We start from the raw sequence: 25094 nt of genomic DNA, 5'->3' as shown, positions 1-25094 counted from the left end.
TAAATAAAAACTGTGGGGATGAGGTAGGTGAAAATGGGTGTGCTATTTACCAATAGATTATGTACAGCAGCAGCGATCGGTTAGCTGCTCGGATAGCTGATGTTTGAAGTTGGTGAGGGAGATAAAAGTCTCTAACTTCAGCGATTTTTGCAATTCGTTCCAGTCACAGGCAGCAGAGTACTGGAACGAAAGGCGGCCCAATGAGGTGTTGGCTTTAGGGATGATCAATGAGATACACCTGCTGGAGCGCGTGCTACGGATGGGTGTTGCCATCGTGACCAGTGAGCTGAGATAAGGCGGAGCTTTGCCTAGCATGGCCTTGTAGATGACCTGAAGCCAGTGGGTCTGGCGACGAATATGTAGCGAGGGCCAGCCGACTAGAGCATACAAGTCGCAGTGGTGGGTAGTATAAGGTGCTTTAGTGACAAAACGGATGGCACTGTGATAAACTGCATCCAGTTTGCTGAGTAGAGTGTTGGAAGCAATTTTGTAGATGACGTCGCCGAAGTCGAGGATCGGTAGGATAGTCAGTTTTACTAGGGTAAGCTTGGCAGCGTGAGTGAAGGAGGCTTTGTTGCGGAATAGAAAGCCGATTCTTGATTTGATTTTCGATTGGAGATGTTTGATATGGGTCTGGAAGGAGAGTTTGCAGTCTAGCCAGACACCAAGGTACTTATAGGTGTCCACATATTCAAGGTCGGAACCATCCAGTGTGGTGATGCTAGTCGGGCGTGCGGGTGCAGGCAGCGATCGGTTGAAAAGCATGCATTTGTTTTTACTAGCGTTTAAGAGCAGTTGGAGGCCACGGAAGGAGTGTTGTATGGCATTGAAGCTCGATTGGAGGTTAGATAGCACAGTGTCCAATGACGGGCCGAAAGTGTATACAATGGTGTCGTCTGCGTAGAGGTGGATCAGGGAATCGCCCGCAGCAAGAGCAACATCATTGATATATACAGAGAAAAGGGTCGGCCCGAGAATTGAACCCTGTGGCACCCCCATAGAGACTGCCAGAGGACCGGACAACATGCCCTCCGATTTGACACACTGAACTCTGTCTGCAAAGTAATTGGTGAACCAGGCAAGGCAGTCATCCGAAAAACCGAGGCTACTGAGTCTGCCGATAAGAATATGGTGATTGACAGAGTCGAAAGCCTTGGCAAGGTCGATGAAGACGGCTGCACAGTACTGTCTTTTATCGATGGCGGTTATGATGTCGGTTAGTACCTTGAGTGTGGCTGAGGTGCACCCGTGACCGGCTCGGAAACCGGATTGCATAGCGGAGAAGGTACGGTGGGATTCGAGATGGTCAGTCACCTGTTTGTTGACTTTGCTTTTGAAGACCTTAGATAGGCAGGGCAGGATGGATATAGGTCTGTAACAGTTTGGGTCCAGGGTGTCACCCCCTTTGAAGAGGGGGATGACTGCGGCAGCTTTCCAGTCCTTGCGGATCTCAGACGATATGAAAGAGAGGTTGAACAGGCTGGTAATAGGGGTTGCGACAATGGCGGCGGATAGTTTCAGAAATAGAGGGTCCAGATTGTCAAGCCCAGCTGATTTATACGGGTCCAGGTTTTGCAGCTCTTTCAGAACATCTGAATGAAGACATGAAAACGTATAATTGTTTGTGTGTTATTAGTTTAAGCAGACTGTTTGTCTGTTGTTGTGACCAAGATGAAGATCAGATCAAATTTGATGACCAATTTATAATAGAATAACGCCATTAAGCAGAGACTTAGTCATGCAGGTGGTTCTGGGAAAATCGAGCCAACTGTCTTGTCATTGCAAGAGACATGCTCTACCAACTGAGCCAAACAGGACCCGGTAAGACGATATGGGAAGAGGTAGATGGGCCACTCACCTGGTTGGGCAGGGCCATCCTCTGTGTGCTGGGGACAGACATGTAGCCATCATGAAGCTGTAGTGGTGCCGACTCTCCCAGCACACTGTTATCAAACCCACAGCCTTCAAACGTCAACAGCATGGTGTCTCCCTCCAGCACATGGATAGAGATGTCCACCTGGAAATAAACACAGGACTGTGTGAGGAGGAGGAGGAGGAGGAGGAGGAGGAGGAGGAGGAGGAGGAGGAGGAGGAGGAGGAGGAGGAGGAGGAGGAGGAGGAGGAGGAGATGGAGGATGGTACAACAGCATGGTGTCTCCCTCCAGCACATGGATAGAGATGTCCACCTGGAAATAAACACAGGACTGTGTGAGGAGGAGGAGGAGGAGGAGGAGGAGGAGGAGGAGGAGGAGGAGGAGGAGGAGGAGGAGGAGGAGGAGGAGGAGGAGGAGGAGGAGGAGGAGGATGGAACAACAGCATGGTGTCTCCCTCCAGCACATGGATAGAGATGTCCACCTAGAAATAAACACAGGACTGTGTGAGGAGGAGGAGGAGGATGAGGAGGAGGATGGAACAACAGCATGGTGTCTCCCTCCAGCACATGGATAGAGATGTCCACCTGGAAATAAACACAGGACTGTGTGAGGAGGAGGAGGAGGAGGAGGAAGATGGTACAATAAACACAGGACTGTGTGAGGAGGAGGAGGAGGAGGAGGAGGAGGAGGAGGAAGATGGTACAATAAACACAGGGCTGTGTGAGGAGGAGGAAGATGGTACAATAAACACAGGGCTGTGTGAGGAGGAGGAAGATGGTACAATAAACACAGGGCTGTGTGAGGAGGAGGAGGAGGAGGAAGATGGTACAATAAACACAGGACTGTGTGAGGAGGAGGAGGAGGAGGAGGAGGAGGAGGAGGAGGAGGAGGAGGAAGATGGTACAATAAACACAGGGCTGTGTGAGGAGGAGGAAGATGGTACAATAAACACAGGGTTGTGTGAGGAGGAGGAAGATGGTACAATAAACACAGGGCTGTGTGAGGAGGAGGAGGAGGAGGAAGATGGTACAATAAACACAGGACTGTGTGAAGATGAGGAGGAGGAGGAGGAAGATGGTACAATAAACACAGGGCTGTGTGAGGAGGAGGAGGAGGAGGAGGAGGAGGAGGAGGAGGAGGGTACAATAAACACAGGGCTGTGTGAGGAGGAGGAGGAAGATGGTACAATAGCAGGAGAGAGGAAGATGGTACAACAGCAGGAGAGAGGAAGAGGAAGATGGTACAACAGCAGGAGAGAGGAAGATGGTATAACAGCAGGAGAGAGGAAGAGGAAGATGGTACAACAGCAGGAGAGAAGAGAGGAAGATGGTACAACAGCAGGAGAGAGGAAGAGGAAGATGGTACAACAGCAGGAGAGAGATGGTAAGGAGGAAGATGATACAACAGCAGGAGAGAGGAAGAGGAAGATGGTACAACGACAGGAGAGAGGAAGAGGAAGATGATACAACAGCAGGAGAGAGATGATACAAGGAGGAAGATGGTACAACAGCAGGAGAGAGGAAAGATGGTACAACGACAGGAGAGAGGAAGAGGAAGATGGTACAACGACAGGAGAGAGGAAGAGGAAGATGGTACAACGACAGGAGGAGAGAGGAAGAGGAAGATGGTACAACGAGCAGGAGAGAGAGAGGAAGATGGTACAACAGCAGGAGAGAGGAAGATGGTAGGAAGATGGAAGATGGTACAACAGCAGGAGAGAGGAAGAGGAAGATGGTACAACGACAAGAGAGGAAGATGGGAAGATGACAGGAGAGAGGAAGAGGAAGATGGTACAACGACAGGAGAGAGGAAGAGGAAGATGGTACAACAGCAGGAGAGAGGAAGAGGAAGATGGTACAACGGCAGGAGAGAGGAAGAGGAAGATGGTACAACGACAGGAGAGAGGAAGAGGAAGATGGTACAACGACAGGAGAGAGGAAGATGGAAGATGGTACAACAGCAGGAGAGAGGAAGATGGTACAACGACAGGAGAGAGGAAGAGGAAGATGGTACAACGACAGGAGAGGAAGATGATACAACGACAGGAGAGAGGAAGAGGAAGATGGTACAACGACAGGAGAGAGGAAGATGGTACAACGACAGGAGAGAGGAAGAGGAAGATGGTACAACGACAGGAGAGAGGAGGAGGAAGATGGTACAACGACAGGAGAGAGGAGGAGGAAGATGGTACAACGACAGGAGATGGCATCTAGAATACCTAGAAGGATACCAGTTTTTCCCCTTCGGACTTCAAACTGCAAATCTAGGGTGGCATGCCCGTCTCTCTAACCTCTCGGTCACCTAACAGACGGTTGCTACTCACACTGTAAGTCTTGGCCTCCAGGGGGGAGAGGACCCACTCCAGCAGGGCTGTCCTGCCAGGCTTCACCTCTCCCTGGGGGTTGAGACACTGCATCACGGGGTGACCAAAGTTATCAGCCGTCAGCTGCTCAAGGGGCTCTGTGTCCACACGGTACCTCAGAGGGACCGCCCCTCCGTTGTACAGCTCATACACCTGCAATACAACCAGACACTGTGACGACTCTCCATGATGAAGCGATGAATGTTTACATATCTTGAATTACTCATCATATATATATATATATATATATTCTTAATTTCATTCCTTTACTTAGAGTTGCGTGTATTGGGTATTTGTTGTTAGATATTACTGCACTGTTGGTGCTAGAAACACAAGCATTTCGCTACACCCGCAACAACACTTAGCTGAAACCGAGGGTCGTAGTGAATGAATTATAACGGTCTTCAAATCAAATTTAAATTGTATTTGTCACAATTATAACTGTCTTCAAATCAAATTTAAATTGTATTTGTCACAAGTATAACTGTCTTCAAATCAAATTTAAATTGTATTTGTCATACAAATCAAATTTAAATTGTTTTGTCACAGTGAAGTGAAATACTTACTTACAAGCTCCTAACCAACAATTCAGTTTTAAGAAAATTACCTAAAAAATAGGAAATAAAAGTAACAAATTATTAAAAAGAGCAGTAAAATAAGAATAGCGAGGCAGGGAAACCACCAAGGTGGGTTCTATACATTGGTGACGGGATGAGGTGAGTTTCCCCCCTTTTACACTGTATTGTGAAGCCTGAGCAGGGAGTCTAACCTGTTTAGGGGGACTGAACCCCCCGATTGGCACTGGGGCAAAGACGTGCTTGGTGCAGGTGAAGTGCAGGTAGTGTCTGTCTCTCTCCACCGTCACTCCCATGAAGTTCAACTGCACACAGACAAACAAAACGAAGACCATCGGTATTATCAGCACGAGATACAGTTTTAGTCTATCCTCAGCCCAGACATCTAAAAATACTGGTTCCCAAGACGACATCTGGTCCTGGATTAACAAACCCAGACATCTAAAATACTGGTTCCCAAGACACATCTGGTCCTGGATTAACAAACCCAGACATCTAAAATCCTGGTTCCCAAGACGACATCTGGTCCTGGATTAACAAACCCAGACATCTAAAAATCCTGGTTCCCAAAACGACATCTGGTCCTGGTTTAACAAACCCAGACATCTAAAATCCTGGTTCCCAAGACGACATCTGGTCCTGGATTAACAAACCCAGACATCTAAAAATCCTGGTTCCCAAGACGACATCTGGTCCTGAATTAACAAACCCAGACATCTAAAATACTGGTTCCCAAGACGACATCTGATCCTGAATTAACAAGCAGGTTCAACGGAGAGGTCTAGACTAGAATCTGTTTCCTAGGAAACATAAAATATGACTGTGCTGTCTCACCAGAATCTCTCTGCCGTGAGACAGCTTGAACAGGACTGGGAGACGGTCAGTACCAGCAAAGTCATGTCTGTGAAGAAGAACGACAACAACAAGACGGACGGTTTATGTGTGAAGAATATTACATCTCGTTATTTTCTTGAACGATTTATTATTAAGGGCTATTCTTTTTTGTTGTGTCTGTGTATCCAACCTCAATAGCCGAGTAATTTGGAAGTAGTGCAACATGAGACTAGAGCAGGGAGTGGAGGGGATATGTAGAGATAATAATGGACCTACAGTATTTGACAATAACCGCCCTTCTTCTCGCTTACTGATTGATTTTAACGACTAAAATCGCCCCCCCCCCCAATGTCCAAAATCAGTTTGGACATTGAATTTCTAAATCCTGATGTGGCCCTAAAGCCCCCAAAATGTTGCCCACCCCTGTATTAGGGCATACCTGTAGCTAAATGTCACTGCCTTCTGCTGTCCTGGGTGTAGTTTACCAGAGCGGGGTGCTATATTAAACAGCCTGTTATCCTGCACCTTCATGTGGTGGAGCTCTGTAGTGCTGAACTCCCCAGTCTCAGCCCAGTACTCAAGCTCTATCTGCTGGTCTTCTGGGAACAGGAACGACCTGGCGGGAGTGGAGGTTAGCATAGAATAGCATAGCTTAGTTTAGAGCATAGCCTAACATAGAATAGCATAGCTTAGTTTAGAGCATAGCCTAACATAGAATAGCATAGCTTAGTTTAGAGCATAGCCTAACATAGAATAGCATAGCATAGTTTAGAGCATAGCCTAACATAGAATAGCATAGCTTAGTTTAGAGCATAGCCTAACATAGAATAGCATAGCTTAGTTTAGAGCATAGCCTAACATAGAATAGCATAGCTTAGTTTAGAGCATAGCCTAACATAGAATAGCATAGCTTAGTTTAGAGCATAGCCTAACATAGAATAGCATAGCATAGTTTAGAGCATAGCCTAACATAGAAAAGCATAGCATAACATAGAAAAGCAAAGCATAACATAGGATAGAAAAGCATAGCATGACATAGTATAACATAGAATAGAAAAGCATAGCACAACATAACATAGCATAGCATAACATAGAATAGAAAAGCATAGCACAACATAACATAGCATAGCATAACATAGCATAGCATAACATAGAATAGAAAAGCATAGCACAACATAACATAGAACAGAAAAGCATTGCACAACATAACATAGCATAGCATAGCATAACATAGAATAGAAAAGCATAGCACAACATAGCAAAGCATAACATAGCATAGGACAGAAACGCATAGAAACACATAGAAAAACATAGCATAGAAAAGCATAGCACATCATAACATTGCATAACATAGCATAGAAAAGCATAGCACAACATAGCATAGCATAACATAGCATAGCATAGCAAAGCATAACATAGCATATTAGCATAGCATAACAGATACTGACCACTCGACAGGGATGCTCCCAGTGTTCTCAAACATCAGCAGCACATTGGAGGGGTCTGAGCCCAGCGGAGCAGCGCTGAAGTTGAAATCCAACATGGCCGACGTGAAGATGGAGGGACAGCGACGTAGACTGGAGGAGGTGGGGGACAGACACACCTCAACTACACATTGTATATAACTCCAGGCCAAATCCATTCACTGATATTACAAATGTCACAACAGTTCATAGATGGGTGGATAGGGGTTGGTGTAAATTCACATTTCTATTGAGTGTTTTTGGGGGGATTTTCAGTTTGTTCTCTGAATTGACTGAATTGAAAAGGATTTGAATGACTGACTTGAAAAGGATTTGAATGACTGACTTGAAAAGGATTTGAATGACTGACTTGAAAAGGATTTGAATGACTGACTTGAAAAGGAATCGAATGACTGACTTGAAAAGGAATTGAATGACTGACTTGAAAAGGAATCGAATGACTGACTTGAAAAGGAATTGAATCCAATCCTAAAATGGACTAACCCACCTGTGTCTGGTGGGCACCCGGTAGGTGAGCTCCGGGGGGGCGGGGTCTCTCTGCAGGTGGGCGTTGAGGTGTCCCAGAGAAAAGAAGCTCCAGATCTGCAGCTTGCTGAGCCCCTCCACGCTGCCGCTGCAACGCACATCTGTCACCTCCAGGGTGGGGAACACCCCTTCACCCTGCACCTGGCACAGAGCCTGGGGAGCATCCAGCACAGAGCCTGGAGGCAGAGAGAGGGGAAAGAGACAGACAGTCAAGGACCACAGTCGAGCAGCACAGCCAACCACCGGGAGGGAGAGGAGAGACAAACAGTCAAGGACCACAGTCCAGCAGCACAGCCAACCACCGGGAGGGAGAGTGAGGGGAAAGAGACAGACAGTCAAGGACCACAGTCGAACAGCACAGCCAACCACCGGGAGGGAGAGGGAGGGGAAAGAGACAGACAGTCAAGGACCACAGTCCAGCAGCACAGCCAACCACCGGGAGGGAGAGGAGAGAGACAAACAGTCAAGGACCACAGTCCAGCAGCACAGCCAACCACCGGGAGGGAGAGGGAGGAGAGAGACAAACTGTCAAGGACCACAGTCCAGCAGCACAGCCAACCACCGGGAGGGAGAGGGAGGAGAGAGACAAACTGTCAAGGACCACAGTCGAACAGCACAGCCAACCACCGGGAGGGAGAGGGAGGAGAGAGACAAACTGTCAAGGACCACAGTCGAACAGCACAGCCAACCACCGGGAGGGAGAGGGAGGAGAGAGACAAAAAGACAAGGGGAGAGGGAAAGGTTAGGAAAATTCTTAAAAACAACCATTACATCACAGTTAATCATTAAAATCCTGATGCTGGGGACCTACCTGCAGAGCTGAGTGTATACTGTCTATCAGGGGAACCTACCTGCAGAGCTGAGTGTCTGCTGTCTATCAGGGGACCTACCTGCAGAGCTGAGTGTCTGCTGTCTATCAGGGAACCTACCTGCAGAGCTGAGTGTCTGCTGTCTATCAGGGGACCTACCTGCAGAGCAGAGTGTCTGCTGTCTATCAGGGGGACCTACCTGCAGAGCAGAGTGTCTACTGTCTATCAGGGGGACCTACCTGCAGAGCTGAGTGTCTGCTGTCTATCAGGGGGACCTACCTGCAGAGCTGAGTGTCTGCTGTCTATCAGGGGGACCTACCTGCAGAGCAGAGTGTCTGCTGTCTATCAGGGGACCTACCTGCAGAGCTGAGTATCTGCTGTCTATCAGGGGACCTACCTGCAGAGCTGAGTGTCTGCTGTCTATCAGGGGGACCTACCTGCAGAGCTGAGTGTCTGCTGTCTATCAGGGGACCTACCTGCAGAGCTGAGTATCTGCTGTCTATCAGGGGACCTACCTGCAGAGCTGAGTGTATACTGTCTATCAGGGGGACCTACCTGCAGAGCTGAGTGTCTGCTGTCTATCAGGGGACCTACCTGCAGAGCTGAGTATCTGCTGTCTAATAGGGGACCTACCTGCAGAGCTGAGTGTCTGCTGTCTATCAGGGGACCTACCTGCAGAGCTGAGTGTCTACTGTCTATCAGGGGGACCTACCTGCAGAGCTGAGTGTCTGCTGTCTATCAGGGGACCTACCTGCAGAGCTGAGTATCTGCTGTCTAATAGGGGACCTACCTGCAGAGCTGAGTATCTGCTGTCTAATAGGGGACCTACCTGCAGAGCTGAGTATCTGCTGTCTAACAGGCGAACCTACCTGCAGAGCTAAGTGTCTGGTATGTGAGGTCCCAGCAGTATCTGGTCCTCCTGGCAGGCCTCACGGTGGAGCGGATCAGCAGCCTGGAGCGAGCTGGGATGGTGCCTCTCTCAGAGTCCAGCTCCAGGGCTTTAATACACAGAACAGGATAAAGCTATTAACCACTGAACCTAGAGGAGATTGAGGAGATGGGTCTGTTATGGGACAGTGAACCAGGAGGAGATGGGTCTGTTATGGGACAGTGAACCAGGAAGAGATGGGTCTGTTATGGGACAGTGAACCTGGAGGAGAAGGGTCTGTTATGGGACAGTGAACCAGGAAGAGATGGGTCTGTTATGGGACAGTGAACCTGGAGGAGATGGAGGAGATGGGTCTGTTATGGGACAGTGAACCTGGAGGAGATGGGTCTGTTATGGGACAGTGAACCTAGAGGAGATGGGTCTGTTATGGGACAGTGAACCAGGAGGAGATGGGTCAGTTATGGGACAGTGAACCTGGAGGAGAAGGGTCTGTTATGGGACAGTGAACCAGGAAGAGATGGGTCTGTTATGGGACAGTGAACCTGGAGGAGATGGAGGAGATGGGTCTGTTGTGGGACAGTGAACCTAGAGGAGATGGGTCTGTTATGGGACAGTGAACCTAGAGGAGATGGGTCTGTTATGGGACAGTGAACCAGAAGGAGATGGGTCTGTTATGGGACAGTGAACCTGGAGGAGATGGAGGAGATGGGTCTGTTATGGGACAGTGAACCTGGAGGAGTTGGGTCTGTTATGGGACAGTGAACCTGGAGGAGAAGGGTCTGTTATGGGACAGTGAACCAGGAGGAGAAGGGTCTGTTATGGGACAGTGAACCAGGAGGAGATGGGTCTGTTATGGGACAGTGGAGATGGAGGAGATGGGTCTGTTATGGGACAGTGAACCTGGAGGAGATGGAGGAGATGGGTCTGTTATGGGACAGTGAACCTGGAGGAGATGGGTCTGTTATGGGACAGTGAACCTGGAGGAGATGGAGGAGATGGGTCTGTTATGGGACAGTGAACCTGGAGGAGAAGGGTCTCCACTGGGATTCTCTGCCTCTAACCCTGTTACGGGGGCTGAGTCACTGGCTTGCTGGGGCTCTCTCGTGCCGTCCCTGGGGGGGGATGCGTCACCTGGGTGGGTTGATTCACTGTTGTGGTCGGCCTGTCTGGGTTCCCCCCACCCCTTGGGTTGTACCGTGTCGGAGATCTTTGTGGGCTATACCTTGTCTCAGGATGGTAAGTTGGTGGTTGAAGATTTCCCTCTAGTGGTGTGGGGGCTGTGCTTTGGCAAAGTGGGTGGGGTTATATCCTTCCTGTTTGGCCCTGTCCGGGGTGTCCTCGGATGGGGCCACAGTGTCTCCTGACCCCTCCTGTCTCAGCCTCCAGTATTTATGCTGCAGTAGTTTATGTGTCGGGGGCTAGGGTCAGTTTGTTTATCTGGAGTACTTCTCCTGTCCTATTCGGTGTCCTGTGTAAATCTAAGTGAATTCTCTCCTTCTCTCTTTCTTTCTCTCTCTCGGAGGACCTGAGCCCTAGAACCATGCCCCAGGACTACCTGACATGATGACTCCTTGCTGTCCCCAGTCCACCTGGCCATGCTGCTGCTCCAGTTTCAACTGGCCTGCCTTATTATTATTTGACCATGCTGGTCATTTATGAACATTTGAACATCTTGGTCATGTTCTGTTATAATCTCTACCCGGCACAGCCAGAAGAGGACTGGCCACCCCACATAGCCCGGTTCCTCTCTAGGTTTCTTCCTAGGTTTTGGCCTTTCTAGGGAGTTTTTCCTAGCCACCGTGCTTTTACACCTGCATTGTTTGCTGTTTGGGGTTTTAGGCTGGGTTTCTGTACAGCACTTTGAGATATCAGCTGATGTACGAAGGGCTATATAAATAAATTTGATTTGATTTGATTTGATTTGTTATGGGACAGTGAACCTGGAGGAGATGGAGGAGATGGGTCTGTTATGGGACAGTGAACCAGGAAGAGATGGGTCTGTTATGGGACAGTGAACCTGGAGGAGATGGGTCTGTTATGGGACAGTGAACCTAGAGGAGATGGGTCTGTTATGGGACAGTGAACCAGGAAGAGATGGGTCTGTTATGGGACAGTGAACCTAGAGGAGATGGGTCTGTTATGGGACAGTGAACCAGGAGGAGATGGGTCTGTTATGGGACAGTGAACCAGGAAGAGATGGGTCTGTTATGGGACAGTGTACCAGGAAGAGATGGGTCTGTTATGGGACAGTGAACCTGGAAGAGATGGGTCTGTTATGGGACAGTGAACCAGGAAGAGATGGGTCTATTATGGGATAGTGTACCAGGAGGAGATGGGTCTGTTATGGGACAGTGAACCAGGAGGAGATGGGTCTGTTATGGGACAGTGAACCAGGAGGAGATGGGTCTGTTATGGGACAGTGAACCTAGAGGAGATGGGTCTGTTATGGGACAGTGAACCAGGAGGAGATGGGACAGTGAACCAGGAGGAGATGGAGGAGATGGGTCTGTTATGGGACAGTGAACCTGGAGGAGATGGAGGAGATGGGTCTGTTATGGGACAGTGAACCTGGAGGAGATGGAGGAGATGGGTCTGTTATGGGACAGTGAACCTGGAGGAGATGGAGGAGATGGGTCTGTTATGGGACAGTGAACCTGGAGGAGATGGGTCTGTTATGGGACAGTGAACCTGGAGGAGGTGGAGGAGATGGGTCTGTTATGGGACAGTGAACCTGGAGGAGATGGAGGAGATGGGTCTGTTATGGGACAATGAACCTGGAGGAGATGGAGGAGATGGGTCTGTTATGGGACAGTGAACCTGGAGGAGATGGAGGAGATGGGTCTGTTATGGGACAGTGAACCTGGAGGAGATGGAGGAGATGGGTCTGTTATGGGACAGTGAACCTGGAGGAGATGGAGGAGATGGGTCTGTTATGGGACAGTGAACCTGGAGGAGATGGAGGAGATGGGTCTGTTATGGGACAGTGAACCAGGAGGAGATGGGTCTGTTATGGGACAGTGAACCTGGAGGAGATGGAGGAGAAGGGTCTGTTATGGGACAGTGAACCTGGAGGAGATGGAGGAGAAGGGTCTGTTATGGGACAGTGAACCTGGAGGAGATGGAGGAGAAGGGTCTGTTATGGGACAGTGAACCTGGAGGAGAAGGGTCTGTTATGGGACAGTGAACCTGGAGGAGAAGGAGGAGATGGGTCTGTTATGGGACAGTGAACCTGGAGGAGAAGGGTCTGTTATGGGACAGTGAACCTAGAGGAGATGGGTCTGTTATGGGACAGTGAACCTGGAGGAGATGGGTCTGTTATGGGACAGTGAACCTGGAGGAGATGGAGGAGATGGGTCTGTTATGGGACAGTGAACCTGGAGGAGATGGGTCTGTTATGGGACAGTGAACCAGGAAGAGATGGGTCTGTTATGGGACAGTGAACCAGGAAGAGATGGGTCTGTTATGGGACAGTGAACCTGGAGGCGTTTTGGCCAAAGACAGACTCCAGTGGCAGATGATGTTTGTGGCTTAATGAAGAGGGTTTAGTAAAGTAAGTAAGTAAGCTGAACAAAAACAGAACAGAATCACAGTGTGGTGTGACCGGGGAGTTTCAAGCCAATCACGTCGCCTCTCAGCTGCACTAGCGAGCTCGGCTACACTGCCATACTCCCCATCCCCCTACAGCAGTGGTACATACGGTGGAGAACGCAGGTATACCACCGCCCCACCACACACGGTGGCACCACCAGTATGTAGTAACGGTAGTAGTCTCAGCAGCATGTCCACGTTGGCACGATGCGGGCTATAATATCGGTCCTGTGTAGGCTGCCAACATCATGGTCAATGCACCTGTGATATGAGGTTGTATCGTCTGGCTGAATGCACCACAGATAAGTCGCTACGGATAAGTCACTACGGATAAGTCACTACGGATAAGTCGCTACAGGTAAGTTGCTACGGATAAGTCGCTACGGATAAGTCACTACGGATAAGTCACTACAGATAAGTCGCTACGGATAAGTCGCTACGGATAAGTCACTACGGATAAGTCGCTACGGATAAGTCGCTACGGATAAGTCACTACAGATAAGTCACTAGAGATAAGTCACTAGAGATAAGTCACTACAAGTAAGTCACTACAAGTAAGTCACTACAGATAAGTCACTACAGATAAGTCACTACAGATAAGTCACTACAAATAAGTCACTACAGATAAGTCACTACAGATAAGTCACTACGGATAAGTCACTACGGATAAGTCACTACGGATAAGTCACTACAGATAAGTCGCTACGGATAAGTCGCTACGGATAAGTCACTACGGATAAGTCGCTACGGATAAGTCGCTACGGATAAGTCACTACAGATAAGTCACTAGAGATAAGTCACTACAAGTAAGTCACTACAAGTAAGTCACTACAGATAAGTCACTACAGATAAGTCACTACAGATAAGTCACTACAAATAAGTCACTACAGATAAGTCACTACAGATAAGTCACTACGGATAAGTCACTACAGATAAGTCACTAGAGATAAGTCGCTATGGATAAGTCACTACGGATAAGTCACTACGGATAAGTCACTACGGATAAGTCACTACGGATAAGTCACTACAAGTAAGTCACTACAAGTAAGTCACTACAGATAAGTCACTACAAATAAGTCACTACAGATAAGTCACTACAGATAAGTCACTACAGATAAGTCACTACGGATAAGTCACTAGAGATAAGTCGCTATGGATAAGTCACTACGGATAAGTCACCACAGATAAGTCTCTACAGATAAGTCACTACAGATAAATCACTACAGATAAGTCACTACAGATAAGTCACTACGGATAAGAGCATCTGCTAAATGACTCAATGATTGAAGATAAACTGTGAAGTCATGTGGCGAAACACTTATTCGTCATTGGAAGTGTACAATAGCACCAAACTGGGCATCACACAACAAAAGACTGGAACGACACTTTCAGTAAGTCAGTAAGTCAGTAACTCAGTAAGTCAGTAACTCAGTAAGTCAGTAAGTCAGTAAGTCAGTAAATCAGTAACTCAGTAAGTCAGTAACTCAGTAAGTCAGTAAGTCAGTAACTCAGTAAGTCAGTAAGTCAGTAAGTCAGTAACTCAGTAACTCAGTAACTCAGTAAGTCAGTAACTCAGTAAGTCAGTAAGTCAGTAAGTCAGTAAGTCAGTAAGTCAGTAAGTCAGTAACTCAGTAACAGTTACACAAAACAGTACAAATATTCTAATGAGCCCCCCGCCTCTAGCTGGGCTTGGTGTGGGCTGGCCGTGCTGGGCTTGGTGTGGGCTGGCCGTGTTGGGCTTGGTGTGGGCTGGCCGTGCTGGGCTTGGTGTGGGCTGGCCGTGTTGGGCTTGGTGTGGGCTGGCCGTGTTGGGCTTGGTGTGGGTTGGCCGTGCTGGGCTTGGTGTGGGCTGGCCGTGCTGGGCTTGGTGTGGGCTGGCCGTGCTGGGCTTGGTGTGGGCTGGCCGTGCTGGGCTTGGTGTGGGCTGGCCGTGCTGGGCTTGGTGTGGGCTGGCCGTGCTGGGCTTGGTGTGGGCTGGCCGTGCTGGGCTTGGTGTGGGCTGGCCGTGCTGGGCTTGGTGTGGGCTGGCCGTGTTGGGCTTGGTGTGGGCTGGCCGTGCTGGGCTTGGTGTGGGCTGGCCGTGCTGGGCTTGGTGTGGGCTGGCCGTGTTGGGCTTGGTGTGGGCTGGCCGTGCTGGGCTTGGTGTGGGCTGGCCGTGCTGGGCTTGGTGTGGGCTAGCCGTGCTGGGCTTGGTGTGGGCTAGCCGTGTTGGGCTTGGTGTGGGCTGGCCGTGCTGGGCTTGGTGTGGGCTGGCGTGGGCTGGCCGTGTTGTGCTTGGTGTGGGCTGGCCGTGTTGTGCTTGGTGTGGGCTGGCCGTGTTGGACTTAGTGTGGGCTGGCCGTGTTGGACTTAGTGTGGGCTGGCCGTGTTGGGCTTGGTGTGGGCTGGCCGTGCTGGGCTTGGTGTGGGCTGGCGTGGGCTGGTCGTGCTGTGCTTGGTGTGGGCTGGCCGTGCTGGGCTTGGTGTGGGCTGGCCGTGTTGGGCTTGGTGTGGGCTGGCCGTGCTGGGCTTGGTGTGGGCTGGCCGTGCTGGGCTTGGTGTGGGCTAGCCGTGCTGGGCTTGGTGTGGGCTAGCCGTGTTGGGCTTGGTGTGGGCTGGCCGTGCTGGGCTTGGTGTGGGCTGGCGTGGGCTGGCCGTGTTGTGCTTGGTGTGGGCTGGCCGTGTTGGACTTAGTGTGGGCTGGCCGTGTTGGACTTAGTGTGGGCTGGCCGTGTTGGACTTAGTGTGGGCTGGCCGTGTTGGGCTTGGTGTGGGCTGGCCGTGCTGGGCTTGGTGTGGGCTGGCGTGGGCTGGTCGTGTTGTGCTTGGTGTGGGCTGGCTGTGCTAGGCTTGGTGTGGGCTGGCCATGCTGGGCTTGGTGTGGTTTGGTTGTGTTGGGCAGGCCGTGTTGTGCTTGGTGTGGGCTGGTGGTGTTGGGCTTGGTGTGGGCTGGCCGTGTTGGGCTTGGTGTGGGCTGGCCGTGTTGTGCTTGGTGTGGGCTGGCCGTGTTGGACTTAGTGTGGGCTGGCCGTGTTGGACTTAGTGTGGGCTGGCCGTGTTGGGCTTGGTGTGGGCTGGCCGTGCTGGGCTTGGTGTGGGCTGGCGTGGGCTGGTCGTGCTGTGCTTGGTGTGGGCTGGCCGTGCTGGGCTTGGTGTGGGCTGGCCGTGTTGGGCTTGGTGTGGGCTGGCCGTGCTGGGCTTGGTGTGGGCTGGCCGTGCTGGGCTTGGTGTGGGCTAGCCGTGCTGGGCTTGGTGTGGGCTAGCCGTGTTGGGCTTGGTGTGGGCTGGCCGTGCTGGGCTTGGTGTGGGCTGGCGTGGGCTGGCCGTGTTGTGCTTGGTGTGGGCTGGCCGTGTTGGACTTAGTGTGGGCTGGCCGTGTTGGACTTAGTGTGGGCTGGCCGTGTTGGACTTAGTGTGGGCTGGCCGTGTTGGGCTTGGTGTGGGCTGGCCGTGCTGGGCTTGGTGTGGGCTGGCGTGGGCTGGTCGTGTTGTGCTTGGTGTGGGCTGGCTGTGCTAGGCTTGGTGTGGGCTGGCCATGCTGGGCTTGGTGTGGTTTGGTTGTGTTGGGCAGGCCGTGTTGTGCTTGGTGTGGGCTGGTGGTGTTGGGCTTGGTGTGGGCTGGCCGTGTTGGGCTTGGTGTGGGCTGGTTGTGTTGGGCTGGTTGTGTTGGGCTGGCCATGTTGGGCTTGGTGTGGGCTGGCCGTGTTGGGCTTGGTGTGGGCTGGTTGTGTTGGGCTGGTTGTGTTGGGCTGGCCGTGTTGGGCTTGGTGTGGGCTGGCCGTGTTGGGCTTGGTGTGGGCTGGTTGTGTTGGGCTTGGTGTGGGCTGGACCGTGTGGGTTGGTGTGGACTGGTTGTGTTGGGCTGGTTGTGTTGGGCTTGGTATGGACGGGTTGTGTTGGACTTGGTGTGGGCTGGACCGTGTGGGTTGGTGTGGACTGGTTGTGTTGGGCTGGGTGTGGGCTGGCCCGTGTTGGCTTGGTGTGGGCTGGTTGTTGGCTTTGTGTGGGATGGTTGTGTTGGGCTTGGTGTGGGCTGGTTGTTGGCTTGGTGTGGGATGGTTGTGTTGGGCTTGGTGTGGGCTGGTTGTTGGCTTGGTGTGGGATGGTTGTGTTGGGCTTGGTGTGGGCTGGTTGTTGGCTTGGTGTGGGATGGTTGTGTTGGGCTTGGTGTGGGCTGGTTGTTGACTTGGTGTGGGATGGTTGTGTTGGGCTTGGTGTGGGTTGGTTGTTGGCTTGGTGTGGGATGGTTGTGTTGGGCTTGGTGTGGGATGGTTGTGTTGGGCTTGGTGTGGGATGGTTGTGTTGGGCTTGGTGTGGGATGGTTGTGTTGGGCTTGGTGTGGGATGGTTGTGTTGGGCTTGGTGTGGGCTGGTTGTTGGCTTGTTGTGGGATGGTTGTGTTGGGCTTGGTGTGGGATGGTTGTGTTGGGCTTGGTGTGGTCTGGTTGTGTTGGGCTTGGTCTTGACTTGGCGTGGGCTAGCCCGTGCCCACCTTGCCCACTGAATACCTACATGGGGCCAATGGGGTCATGTTGGCTGGGAGGAGTATGTAGCTTGGTCTGGGTAGGATAGCTCAAATAGTATATTGATTCTGTCTCTGATTGGTTGTCTTCGCGGAGGGGGAGGAGCATGGTTGAGAAGGCATTTGTGTAAAGTAACAGAGATGTGGAAGTAGAGGTTCAATACATGGAGAGAGAGAGAGAAGATTTCAGGATGTTGTACCAACTCTGTGAGATCTCAGGGGTATCTCATACGTACCAACGGGGTCTTTCTTCTCAGGCAAACCCGGGTCTAGCAGGCTCTGTTGTACAGCCAAACAGAAGCTGACAGAACAGGAACCGTTATTGATGAGAGGCACCTCGAAGGACCTACAGTCTCCCACCAACACCTCCCCCAGATTCAGCACCCCATGCTCTGCCTGGAGAGAGAAATAACCAATTACAGAGTTTCCACCCTAACACAGACACTAACACAATTCACCTGGGGGGGTCTGAGGAGACTAACACCTGGATGGATCCTTTGGAGGCCATGCCCACTACTTTCAGGGGGAGGCGGGACTTCCTGCATCCGGGCGTCTGGATTGGCCAGAAGGTCAGGTTGGGCTTCAGATTGTAAACCATTTCCTCAAATGGGGTGAAGGACCACGTCTGCACCTGGGAGGAGGAAAATCACAACCTCTACTTAACCTCTACTTAACCAACACTCAACCTCTACTTAACCAACACTCAACCTCTACTTAACCAACACTCAACCTCTACTTAACCAACACTCAACCTCTACTTAACCTCTACTTAACCAACACTCAACCTCTACTCAACACTCAACCTCCACTAACCTCTAACCAACACTCAGCCTCTACTTAACCTCTACTTAACCAACACTCAACCTCTACTCAACCTCTACTTAACCAACACTCAACCTCCACTCAACCTCTACTTAACCAACACTCAACCTCTACTTAACCAACACTCAACCTCTACTTAACCAACACTCAACCTCTACTCAACCTCTACTTAACCAACACTCAACCTCCACTCAACCTCTACTTAACCAACACTCAACCTCTACTTAACCTCCACTCAACCTCTACTTAACCAACACTCAACCTCTACTCAACCTCTACTTAACCAACACTCAACCTCCACTCAACCTCTACTTAACCAAAACTCAACCCTACTGCCTAAACCTACCCTTAACCACTCTGCTAACCCTACTGCCTAAACTTAACCCCTCTGCTAACCCTACTGACTAAACCTACCCACTCTGCTAACCCTACTGCCTAAACCTAACCCCTCTGCTAACCCTACTGCCTAAACCTACCCTTAACCCACTCTGCTAACCCTACTGCCTAAACCTACCCTTAACCACTCTGCTAACCCTACTGCCTAAACCTAACCCCTCTGCTAACCCTACTGACTAAACCTAACCCCTCTGCTAACCCTACTGCCTAAACCTACCCTTAACCACTCTGCTAACCCTACTGCCTAAACCTAACCCCTCTGATAACCCTACTGACTAAACCTAACCACTCTGCTATATATATATATATTTAGCCAATTTGACTTATATATTTAACCAATTTGATTTCTAGCAGAAATCACCCAGTTCTGCCTGCAGAGAAAGATTCTTGACAATAAAGGTCAACCTGCGTCCCCACCGGCCCCTCTCTTTCTCTCACCATGGTCTCATTGGGCTGCAGGACTCCCGTGTCAGGCGCCACAGAGATGACCCGTTGGTCAGGTCCAGAGATCCTCCAGTGGAACCTCAGAGGTAACCTGGTCAGGTTCCTGACCCTGTAGGGGCTTTGGGAGCGGGAGCCCACCGCCGTGGGTTTGAAGAACAGACTACCTTCTCCTTCCAGAGACAGACGAGGCTTCTCTACCACACTCACCACCGACAGCTCCTACAAGGCAGTACAGACAGCCACACACACACACACACACACACACCCCCAGAGCAACACTTTGTTAACGGGGATCCAGCCATATTGTACCAAGGCGTTTCTAAAGCAGATTTATTCATGTTGATCACATACTGGAGTCGTCATTGTGGATCCAAGGTGCTTTATAGATCAGTGATTCTGTACAGAAACGTGCTCAGGTTGATCCCCCTCGAACACACCAACTGTCTGAAAAAGATCTATGGTACAAGCCTGCTGTGACTAGGACTGTGGTACCTGGGTGTGCTTGGGACTGGCATTGAAGTGCAGGGTGAGGGGTAGCTTGGCAGGGCAGTCTTCTGCCGGGGTGGTCCTGAGGGTGAGAATCTGGTGGTGTCCAGGTTGGACCAGGCCGCTGGTGGGCTGAACAGACACCGAAGGACACTCCTCTGGGTCCAACCTGAACACCAGGGGTAGGTCTCCCGTGTTCTCCAGGAGCACAGTCCTGTAGGAGACCAGGCTCAGAGCAGGGAAGACCTGGAAAGAGAGGAAGAGGAGGATGAAGATGACGAAGAAAATGCCTTTATTCCAGACTGAACGTTCGTTCTGAACAAGAACTTGGGAGTACGCTAGCGTGAGACGAATGGAGATATGATTGTGTGAGGGCAGTTGACGGTGCTATGTCTGTACTCACCACTAGGGGGCGATGCAAGGAGAACCGGGGGATGAAGTGCTCCCGGCCAGGCTGGAAGGAGTGTCCAATGACCCGGACTGTGACACACCAGGGAGGGCACAAGGTACGGTCCTCTACCTGCCGATGGTCCCTCAACACCTGGAGAAAGAGGTGGGGCAAAAACAGAGCTGTTTCACTACCTGTACAGGTCTGTCTTGAAAATAAATATTTAAAAAATAAAGAGTTTATCTTAATAAGATCAAAGCAGGGAATAAGAAAAACCTAAACCGAAATAATTAATAAATAAAACATTTTATTTTATTTTTTATTACCTTGTAGAGAGCGAAGCACTCTAGCTGTGCCCCATGGAAGGTGTTGTGTTGCTTGGGCGTGTAGCTGACTCTGAAAGCAGTCGACTTCAGGGGTCCCAGATCACATGACGAGGGTGTGACGGAGAAGGAGGAGTTAGGAGCCGGGGTCCAGATCAAGCTGAGCTTGCCCTTGGTGTGATTGGAGAGAGTCACAGACTGCGAGGTAGAGACGGAGCCATTGTAGAACAGCAACTCTGGGGGATCCACTGTGACGTGGGAACTGGTGGCCCCCTCACCGCTGCCTCCTAGCTCAGCCTCCACCTTGCCCCCTGCACAGCCTTGGTAATATTCCTCCATAGGGCTCTTCTCTGGCACAGCAGCAGGATCCTAGAAACACACTTGTTTTATTAGTCCTATGTACAGGATACACATTGTCCAATGAAAGGCTTACTGCAGGTTCAGCATCAGTATAACACAGGAAGGACAATATTTACACGTGTTTTTGGGGGATGGGAGGGTTAGGGAACAAGTGAATACACTGTGTAGTGTGTGTGTGTGCGTGTGCGTGTGCGTGTGTGTGTGTGTGTGTGTGTGTGTGTGTGTGTGTGTGTGTGTGTGTGTGTGTGTGTGTGTGTGTGTGTGTGTGTGTGTGCGTGCGTGCGTGCGTGCGTGTGGAGATTCAGAGCAGGTGGTCAGTCCAGTTCAGGTGTTCAGCAGTCTGATGGTTTGTAGATAGAAACTGTCTCTGGACCTGTTGGTATCAGACCTCATGCTCTGATACAGTCTGATGGTTTGTAGACAGAAACTAGGGTCGGCAGGTAGCCTAGTGGTTAGAGTGTAGGGTCGGCAGGTAGCCTAGTGGTTAGAGGGGAGGCAGGTAGCCTAGTGGTTAGAGTGTAGGGGAGGCAGGTAGCCTAGTGGTTAGAGTGTAGGGGCGGCAGGTAGCCTAGTGGTTAGAGGGGAGGCAGGTAGCCTAGTGGTTAGAGTGTAGAGGCGGCAGGGTAGTCTAGTGGTTAGAGTGTAGGGTCGGCAGGTAGCCTAGTGGTTAGAGTGTAGGGGAGGCAGGTAGCCTAGTGGTTAGAGTGTAGGGGCGGCAGGTAGCCTAGTGGTTAGAGGGGAGGCAGGTAGCCTAGTGGTTAGAGTGTAGGGGAGGCAGGTAGCCTAGTGGTTAGAGTGTAGGGTCGGCAGGTAGCCTAGTGGTTAGAATGTAGGGTCGGCAGGTAGCCTAGTGGTTAGAGTGTAGGGGAGGCAGGTAGCCTAGTGGTTAGAGGGGAGGCAGGTAGCCTAGTGGTTAGAGTGTAGGGGAGGCAGGTAGCCTAGTGGTTAGAGTGTAGAGGAGGCAGGTAGCCTAGTGGTTAGAGTGTAGGGGTGGCAGGTAGCCTAGTGGTTAGAGTGTAGAGGAGGCAGGTAGCCTAGTGGTTAGAGTGTAGGGGAGGCAGGTAGCCTAGTGGTTAGAGGGGAGGCAGGTAGCCTAGTGGTTAGAGTGTAGGGGAGGCAGGTAGCCTAGTGGTTAGAGTGTAGGGGAGGCAGGTAGCCTAGTGGTTAGAGGGGAGACAGGTAGCCTAGTGGTTAGAGTGTAGGGGTGGCAGGTAGCCTAGTGGTTAGAGTGTAGGGGTGGCAGGTAGCCTAGTGGTTAGAGTGTAGGGGCGGCAGGTAGCCTAGTGGTTAGAGTGTAGGGGTGGCAGGTAGCCTAGTGGTTAGAGTGTAGGGGCGGCAGGTAGCCTAGTGGTTAGAGTGTAGGGTAGGCAGGTAGCCTAGTGGTTAGAGTGTAGGGGAGGCAGGTAGCCTAGTGGTTAGAGGGGAGGCAGGTAGCCTAGTGGTTAGAGTGTAGGGGCGGCAGGTAGCCTAGTGGTTAGAGGGGAGGCAGGTAGCCTAGTGGTTAGAGTGTAGGGGAGGCAGGTAGCCTAGTGGTTAGAGTGTAGGGGAGGCAGGTAGCCTAGTGGTTAGAGTGTAGGGGCGGCAGGTAGCCTAGTGGTGTAGGGGTGGCAGGTAGCCTAGTGGTTAGAGTGTAGAGGAGGCAGGTAGCCTAGTTGTTAGAGTGTAGGGGAGGCAGGTAGCCTAGTGGTTAGAGGGGAGGCAGGTAGCCTAGTGGTTAGAGTGTAGAGGAGGCAGGTATTCTAGTGGTTAGAGTGTAGGGGAGGCAGGTAGCCGAGTGGTTAGAGTGTAGAGGAGGCAGGTAGCCTAGTGGTTAGAGTGTAGGGGAGGCAGGTAGCCTAGTGGTTAGAGTGTAGGGGAGGCAGGTAGCCTAGTGGTTAGAGGGGAGGCAGGTAGCCTAGTGGTTAGAGTGTAGGGGAGGCAGGTAGCCTAGTGGTTAGAGTGTAGGGGAGGCAGGTAGCCTAGTGGTTAGAGTGTAGGGGAGGCAGGTAGCCTAGTGGTTAGAGGGGAGGCAGGTAGTCTAGTGGTCAGAGTGTTGGGGCGGCAGGTAGCCTAGTGGTTAGAGTGTAGGGGAGGCAGGTAGCCTAGTGGTTAGAGGGGAGGCAGGTAGCCTAGTGGTTAGAGTGTAGAGGAGGCAGGTAGCCTAGTGGTTAGAGTGTAGGGGTGGCAGGTAGCCTAGTGGTTAGAGTGTAGGGGCGGCAGGTAGCCTAGTGGTTAGAGTGTAGGGACGGCAGGTAGCCTAGTGGTTAAAGTGTAGGGGCGGCAGGTAGCCTAGTGGTTAGTGTGTAGGGACGGCAGGTAGCCTAGTGGTTAGAGTGTAGGGACGGCAGGTAGCCTAGTGGTTAGAGGGGAGGCAGGTAGCCTAGTGGTTAAAGTGTAGGGGCGGCAGGTAGCCTAGTGGTTAGAGTGTAGGGACGGCAGGTAGCCTAGTGGTTAGAGGGGAGGCAGGTAGCCTAGTGGTTAGAGTGTAGGGGCGGCAGGTAGCCTAGTGGTTAGAGTGTAGGGGCGGCAGGTAGTCTAGTGGTTAGAGTGTAGGGGAGGCAGGTAGCCTAGTGGTTAGAGGGGAGGCAGGTAGCCTAGTGGTTAGAGTGTAGAGGAGGCAGGTAGCCTAGTGGTTAGAGTGTAGGGGTGGCAGGTAGCCTAGTGGTTAGAGTGTAGGGGCGGCAGGTAGCCTAGTGGTTAGAGTGTAGGGGAGGCAGGTATACTAGTGGTTAGAGTGTAGGGTCGGCAGGTAGCCTAGTGGTTAGAGTGTAGGGGAGGCAGGTAGCCTAGTGGTTAGAGTGTAGGGGCGGCAGGTAGCCTAGTGGTTAGAGGGGAGGCAGGTAGCCTAGTGGTTAGAGTGTAGGGGAGGCAGGTAGCCTAGTGGTTAGAGTGTAGGGTCGGCAGGTAGCCTAGTGGTTAGAATGTAGGGTCGGCAGGTAGCCTAGTGGTTAGAGTGTAGGGGAGGCAGGTAGCCTAGTGGTTAGAGGGGAGGCAGGTAGCCTAGTGGTTAGAGTGTAGGGGAGGCAGGTAGCCTAGTGGTTAGAGTGTAGGGGAGGCAGGTAGCCTAGTGGTTAGAGGGGAGACAGGTAGCCTAGTGGTTAGAGTGTAGGGGTGGCAGGTAGCCTAGTGGTTAGAGTGTAGGGGTGGCAGGTAGCCTAGTGGTTAGAGTGTAGAGGAGGCAGGTAGCCTAGTGGTTAGAGTGTAGGGGAGGCAGGTAGCCTAGTGGTTAGAGGGGAGGCAGGTAGCCTAGTGGTTAGAGTGTAGGGGAGGCAGGTAGCCTAGTGGTTAGAGTGTAGGGGAGGCAGGTAGCCTAGTGGTTAGAGTGTAGGGGAGGCAGGTAGCCTAGTGGTTAGAGGGGAGGCAGGTAGCCTAGTGGTTAGAGTGTAGGGGAGGCAGGTAGCCTAGTGGTTAGAGTGTAGGGGAGGCAGGTAGCCTAGTGGTTAGAGGGGAGACAGGTAGCCTAGTGGTTAGAGTGTAGGGGTGGCAGGTAGCCTAGTGGTTAGAGTGTAGGGGAGGCAGGTAGCCTAGTGGTTAGAGTGTAGGGGCGGCAGGTAGCCTAGTGGTGTAGGGGTGGCAGGTAGCCTAGTGGTTAGAGTGTAGAGGAGGCAGGTAGCCTAGTTGTTAGAGTGTAGGGGAGGCAGGTAGCCTAGTGGTTAGAGGGGAGGCAGGTAGCCTAGTGGTTAGAGTGTAGAGGAGGCAGGTATTCTAGTGGTTAGAGTGTAGGGGAGGCAGGTAGCCGAGTGGTTAGAGTGTAGAGGAGGCAGGTAGCCTAGTGGTTAGAGTGTAGGGGAGGCAGGTAGCCTAGTGGTTAGAGTGTAGGGGAGGCAGGTAGCCTAGTGGTTAGAGGGGAGGCAGGTAGCCTAGTGGTTAGAGTGTAGGGGAGGCAGGTAGCCTAGTGGTTAGAGTGTAGGGGAGGCAGGTAGCCTAGTGGTTAGAGTGTAGGGGAGGCAGGTAGCCTAGTGGTTAGAGGGGAGGCAGGTAGTCTAGTGGTCAGAGTGTTGGGGCGGCAGGTAGCCTAGTGGTTAGAGTGTAGGGGAGGCAGGTAGCCTAGTGGTTAGAGGGGAGGCAGGTAGCCTAGTGGTTAGAGTGTAGAGGAGGCAGGTAGCCTAGTGGTTAGAGTGTAGGGGTGGCAGGTAGCCTAGTGGTTAGAGTGTAGGGGCGGCAGGTAGCCTAGTGGTTAGAGTGTAGAGGCGGCAGGGTAGCCTAGTGGTTAGAGTGTAGAGGTGGCAGGTAGCCTAGTGGTTAGAGTGTAGGGGAGGCAGGTAGGCTAGTGGTTAGAGTGTAGAGGTGGCAGGTAACCTAGTGGTTAGAGTGTAGAGGAGGCAGGTAGCCTAGTGGTTAGAGTGTAGGGGCGGCAGGTAGCCTAGTGGTTAGAGTGTAGGGACGGCAGGTAGCCTAGTGGTTAGAGGGGAGGCAGGTAGCCTAGTGGTTAAAGTGTAGGGGCGGCAGGTAGCCT

The 25094-nt window shown here is 51.6% G+C and overlaps 1 protein-coding gene across 1 annotated transcript in view; it reads right to left on the bottom strand.

Annotated features, from left to right (window-relative positions):
• cfap65 (cilia and flagella associated protein 65) overlaps positions 1-25094 on the bottom strand; it is a 77273-nt gene that overhangs the window by 29080 nt on the left and 23099 nt on the right. Inside the window, exons 10-23 of the mRNA XM_046293552.1 lie at positions 20303-20668; positions 19992-20129; positions 19595-19834; positions 19097-19321; positions 17925-18071; positions 17677-17836; positions 9333-9461; positions 7617-7830; positions 7094-7222; positions 6085-6261; positions 5646-5712; positions 5006-5116; positions 4198-4389; positions 1859-2017 (exon numbers count right to left, since the gene is read on the bottom strand). Of these exons, the coding sequence (XP_046149508.1) occupies positions 1859-2017; positions 4198-4389; positions 5006-5116; positions 5646-5712; positions 6085-6261; positions 7094-7222; positions 7617-7830; positions 9333-9461; positions 17677-17836; positions 17925-18071; positions 19097-19321; positions 19595-19834; positions 19992-20129; positions 20303-20668 (2454 nt within the window). The remainder of the gene's footprint in view (positions 1-1858; positions 2018-4197; positions 4390-5005; positions 5117-5645; positions 5713-6084; positions 6262-7093; positions 7223-7616; positions 7831-9332; positions 9462-17676; positions 17837-17924; positions 18072-19096; positions 19322-19594; positions 19835-19991; positions 20130-20302; positions 20669-25094) is intronic.

The sequence above is a fragment of the Oncorhynchus gorbuscha genome, linkage group LG01 (genome assembly GCF_021184085.1).
Source record: "Oncorhynchus gorbuscha isolate QuinsamMale2020 ecotype Even-year linkage group LG01, OgorEven_v1.0, whole genome shotgun sequence".
Classification (NCBI taxonomy): Eukaryota; Metazoa; Chordata; class Actinopteri; order Salmoniformes; family Salmonidae; genus Oncorhynchus; species Oncorhynchus gorbuscha.
Note: the sequence above shows the minus strand (reverse complement) of the source record. Positions and strands in the feature narration are given on the sequence as shown.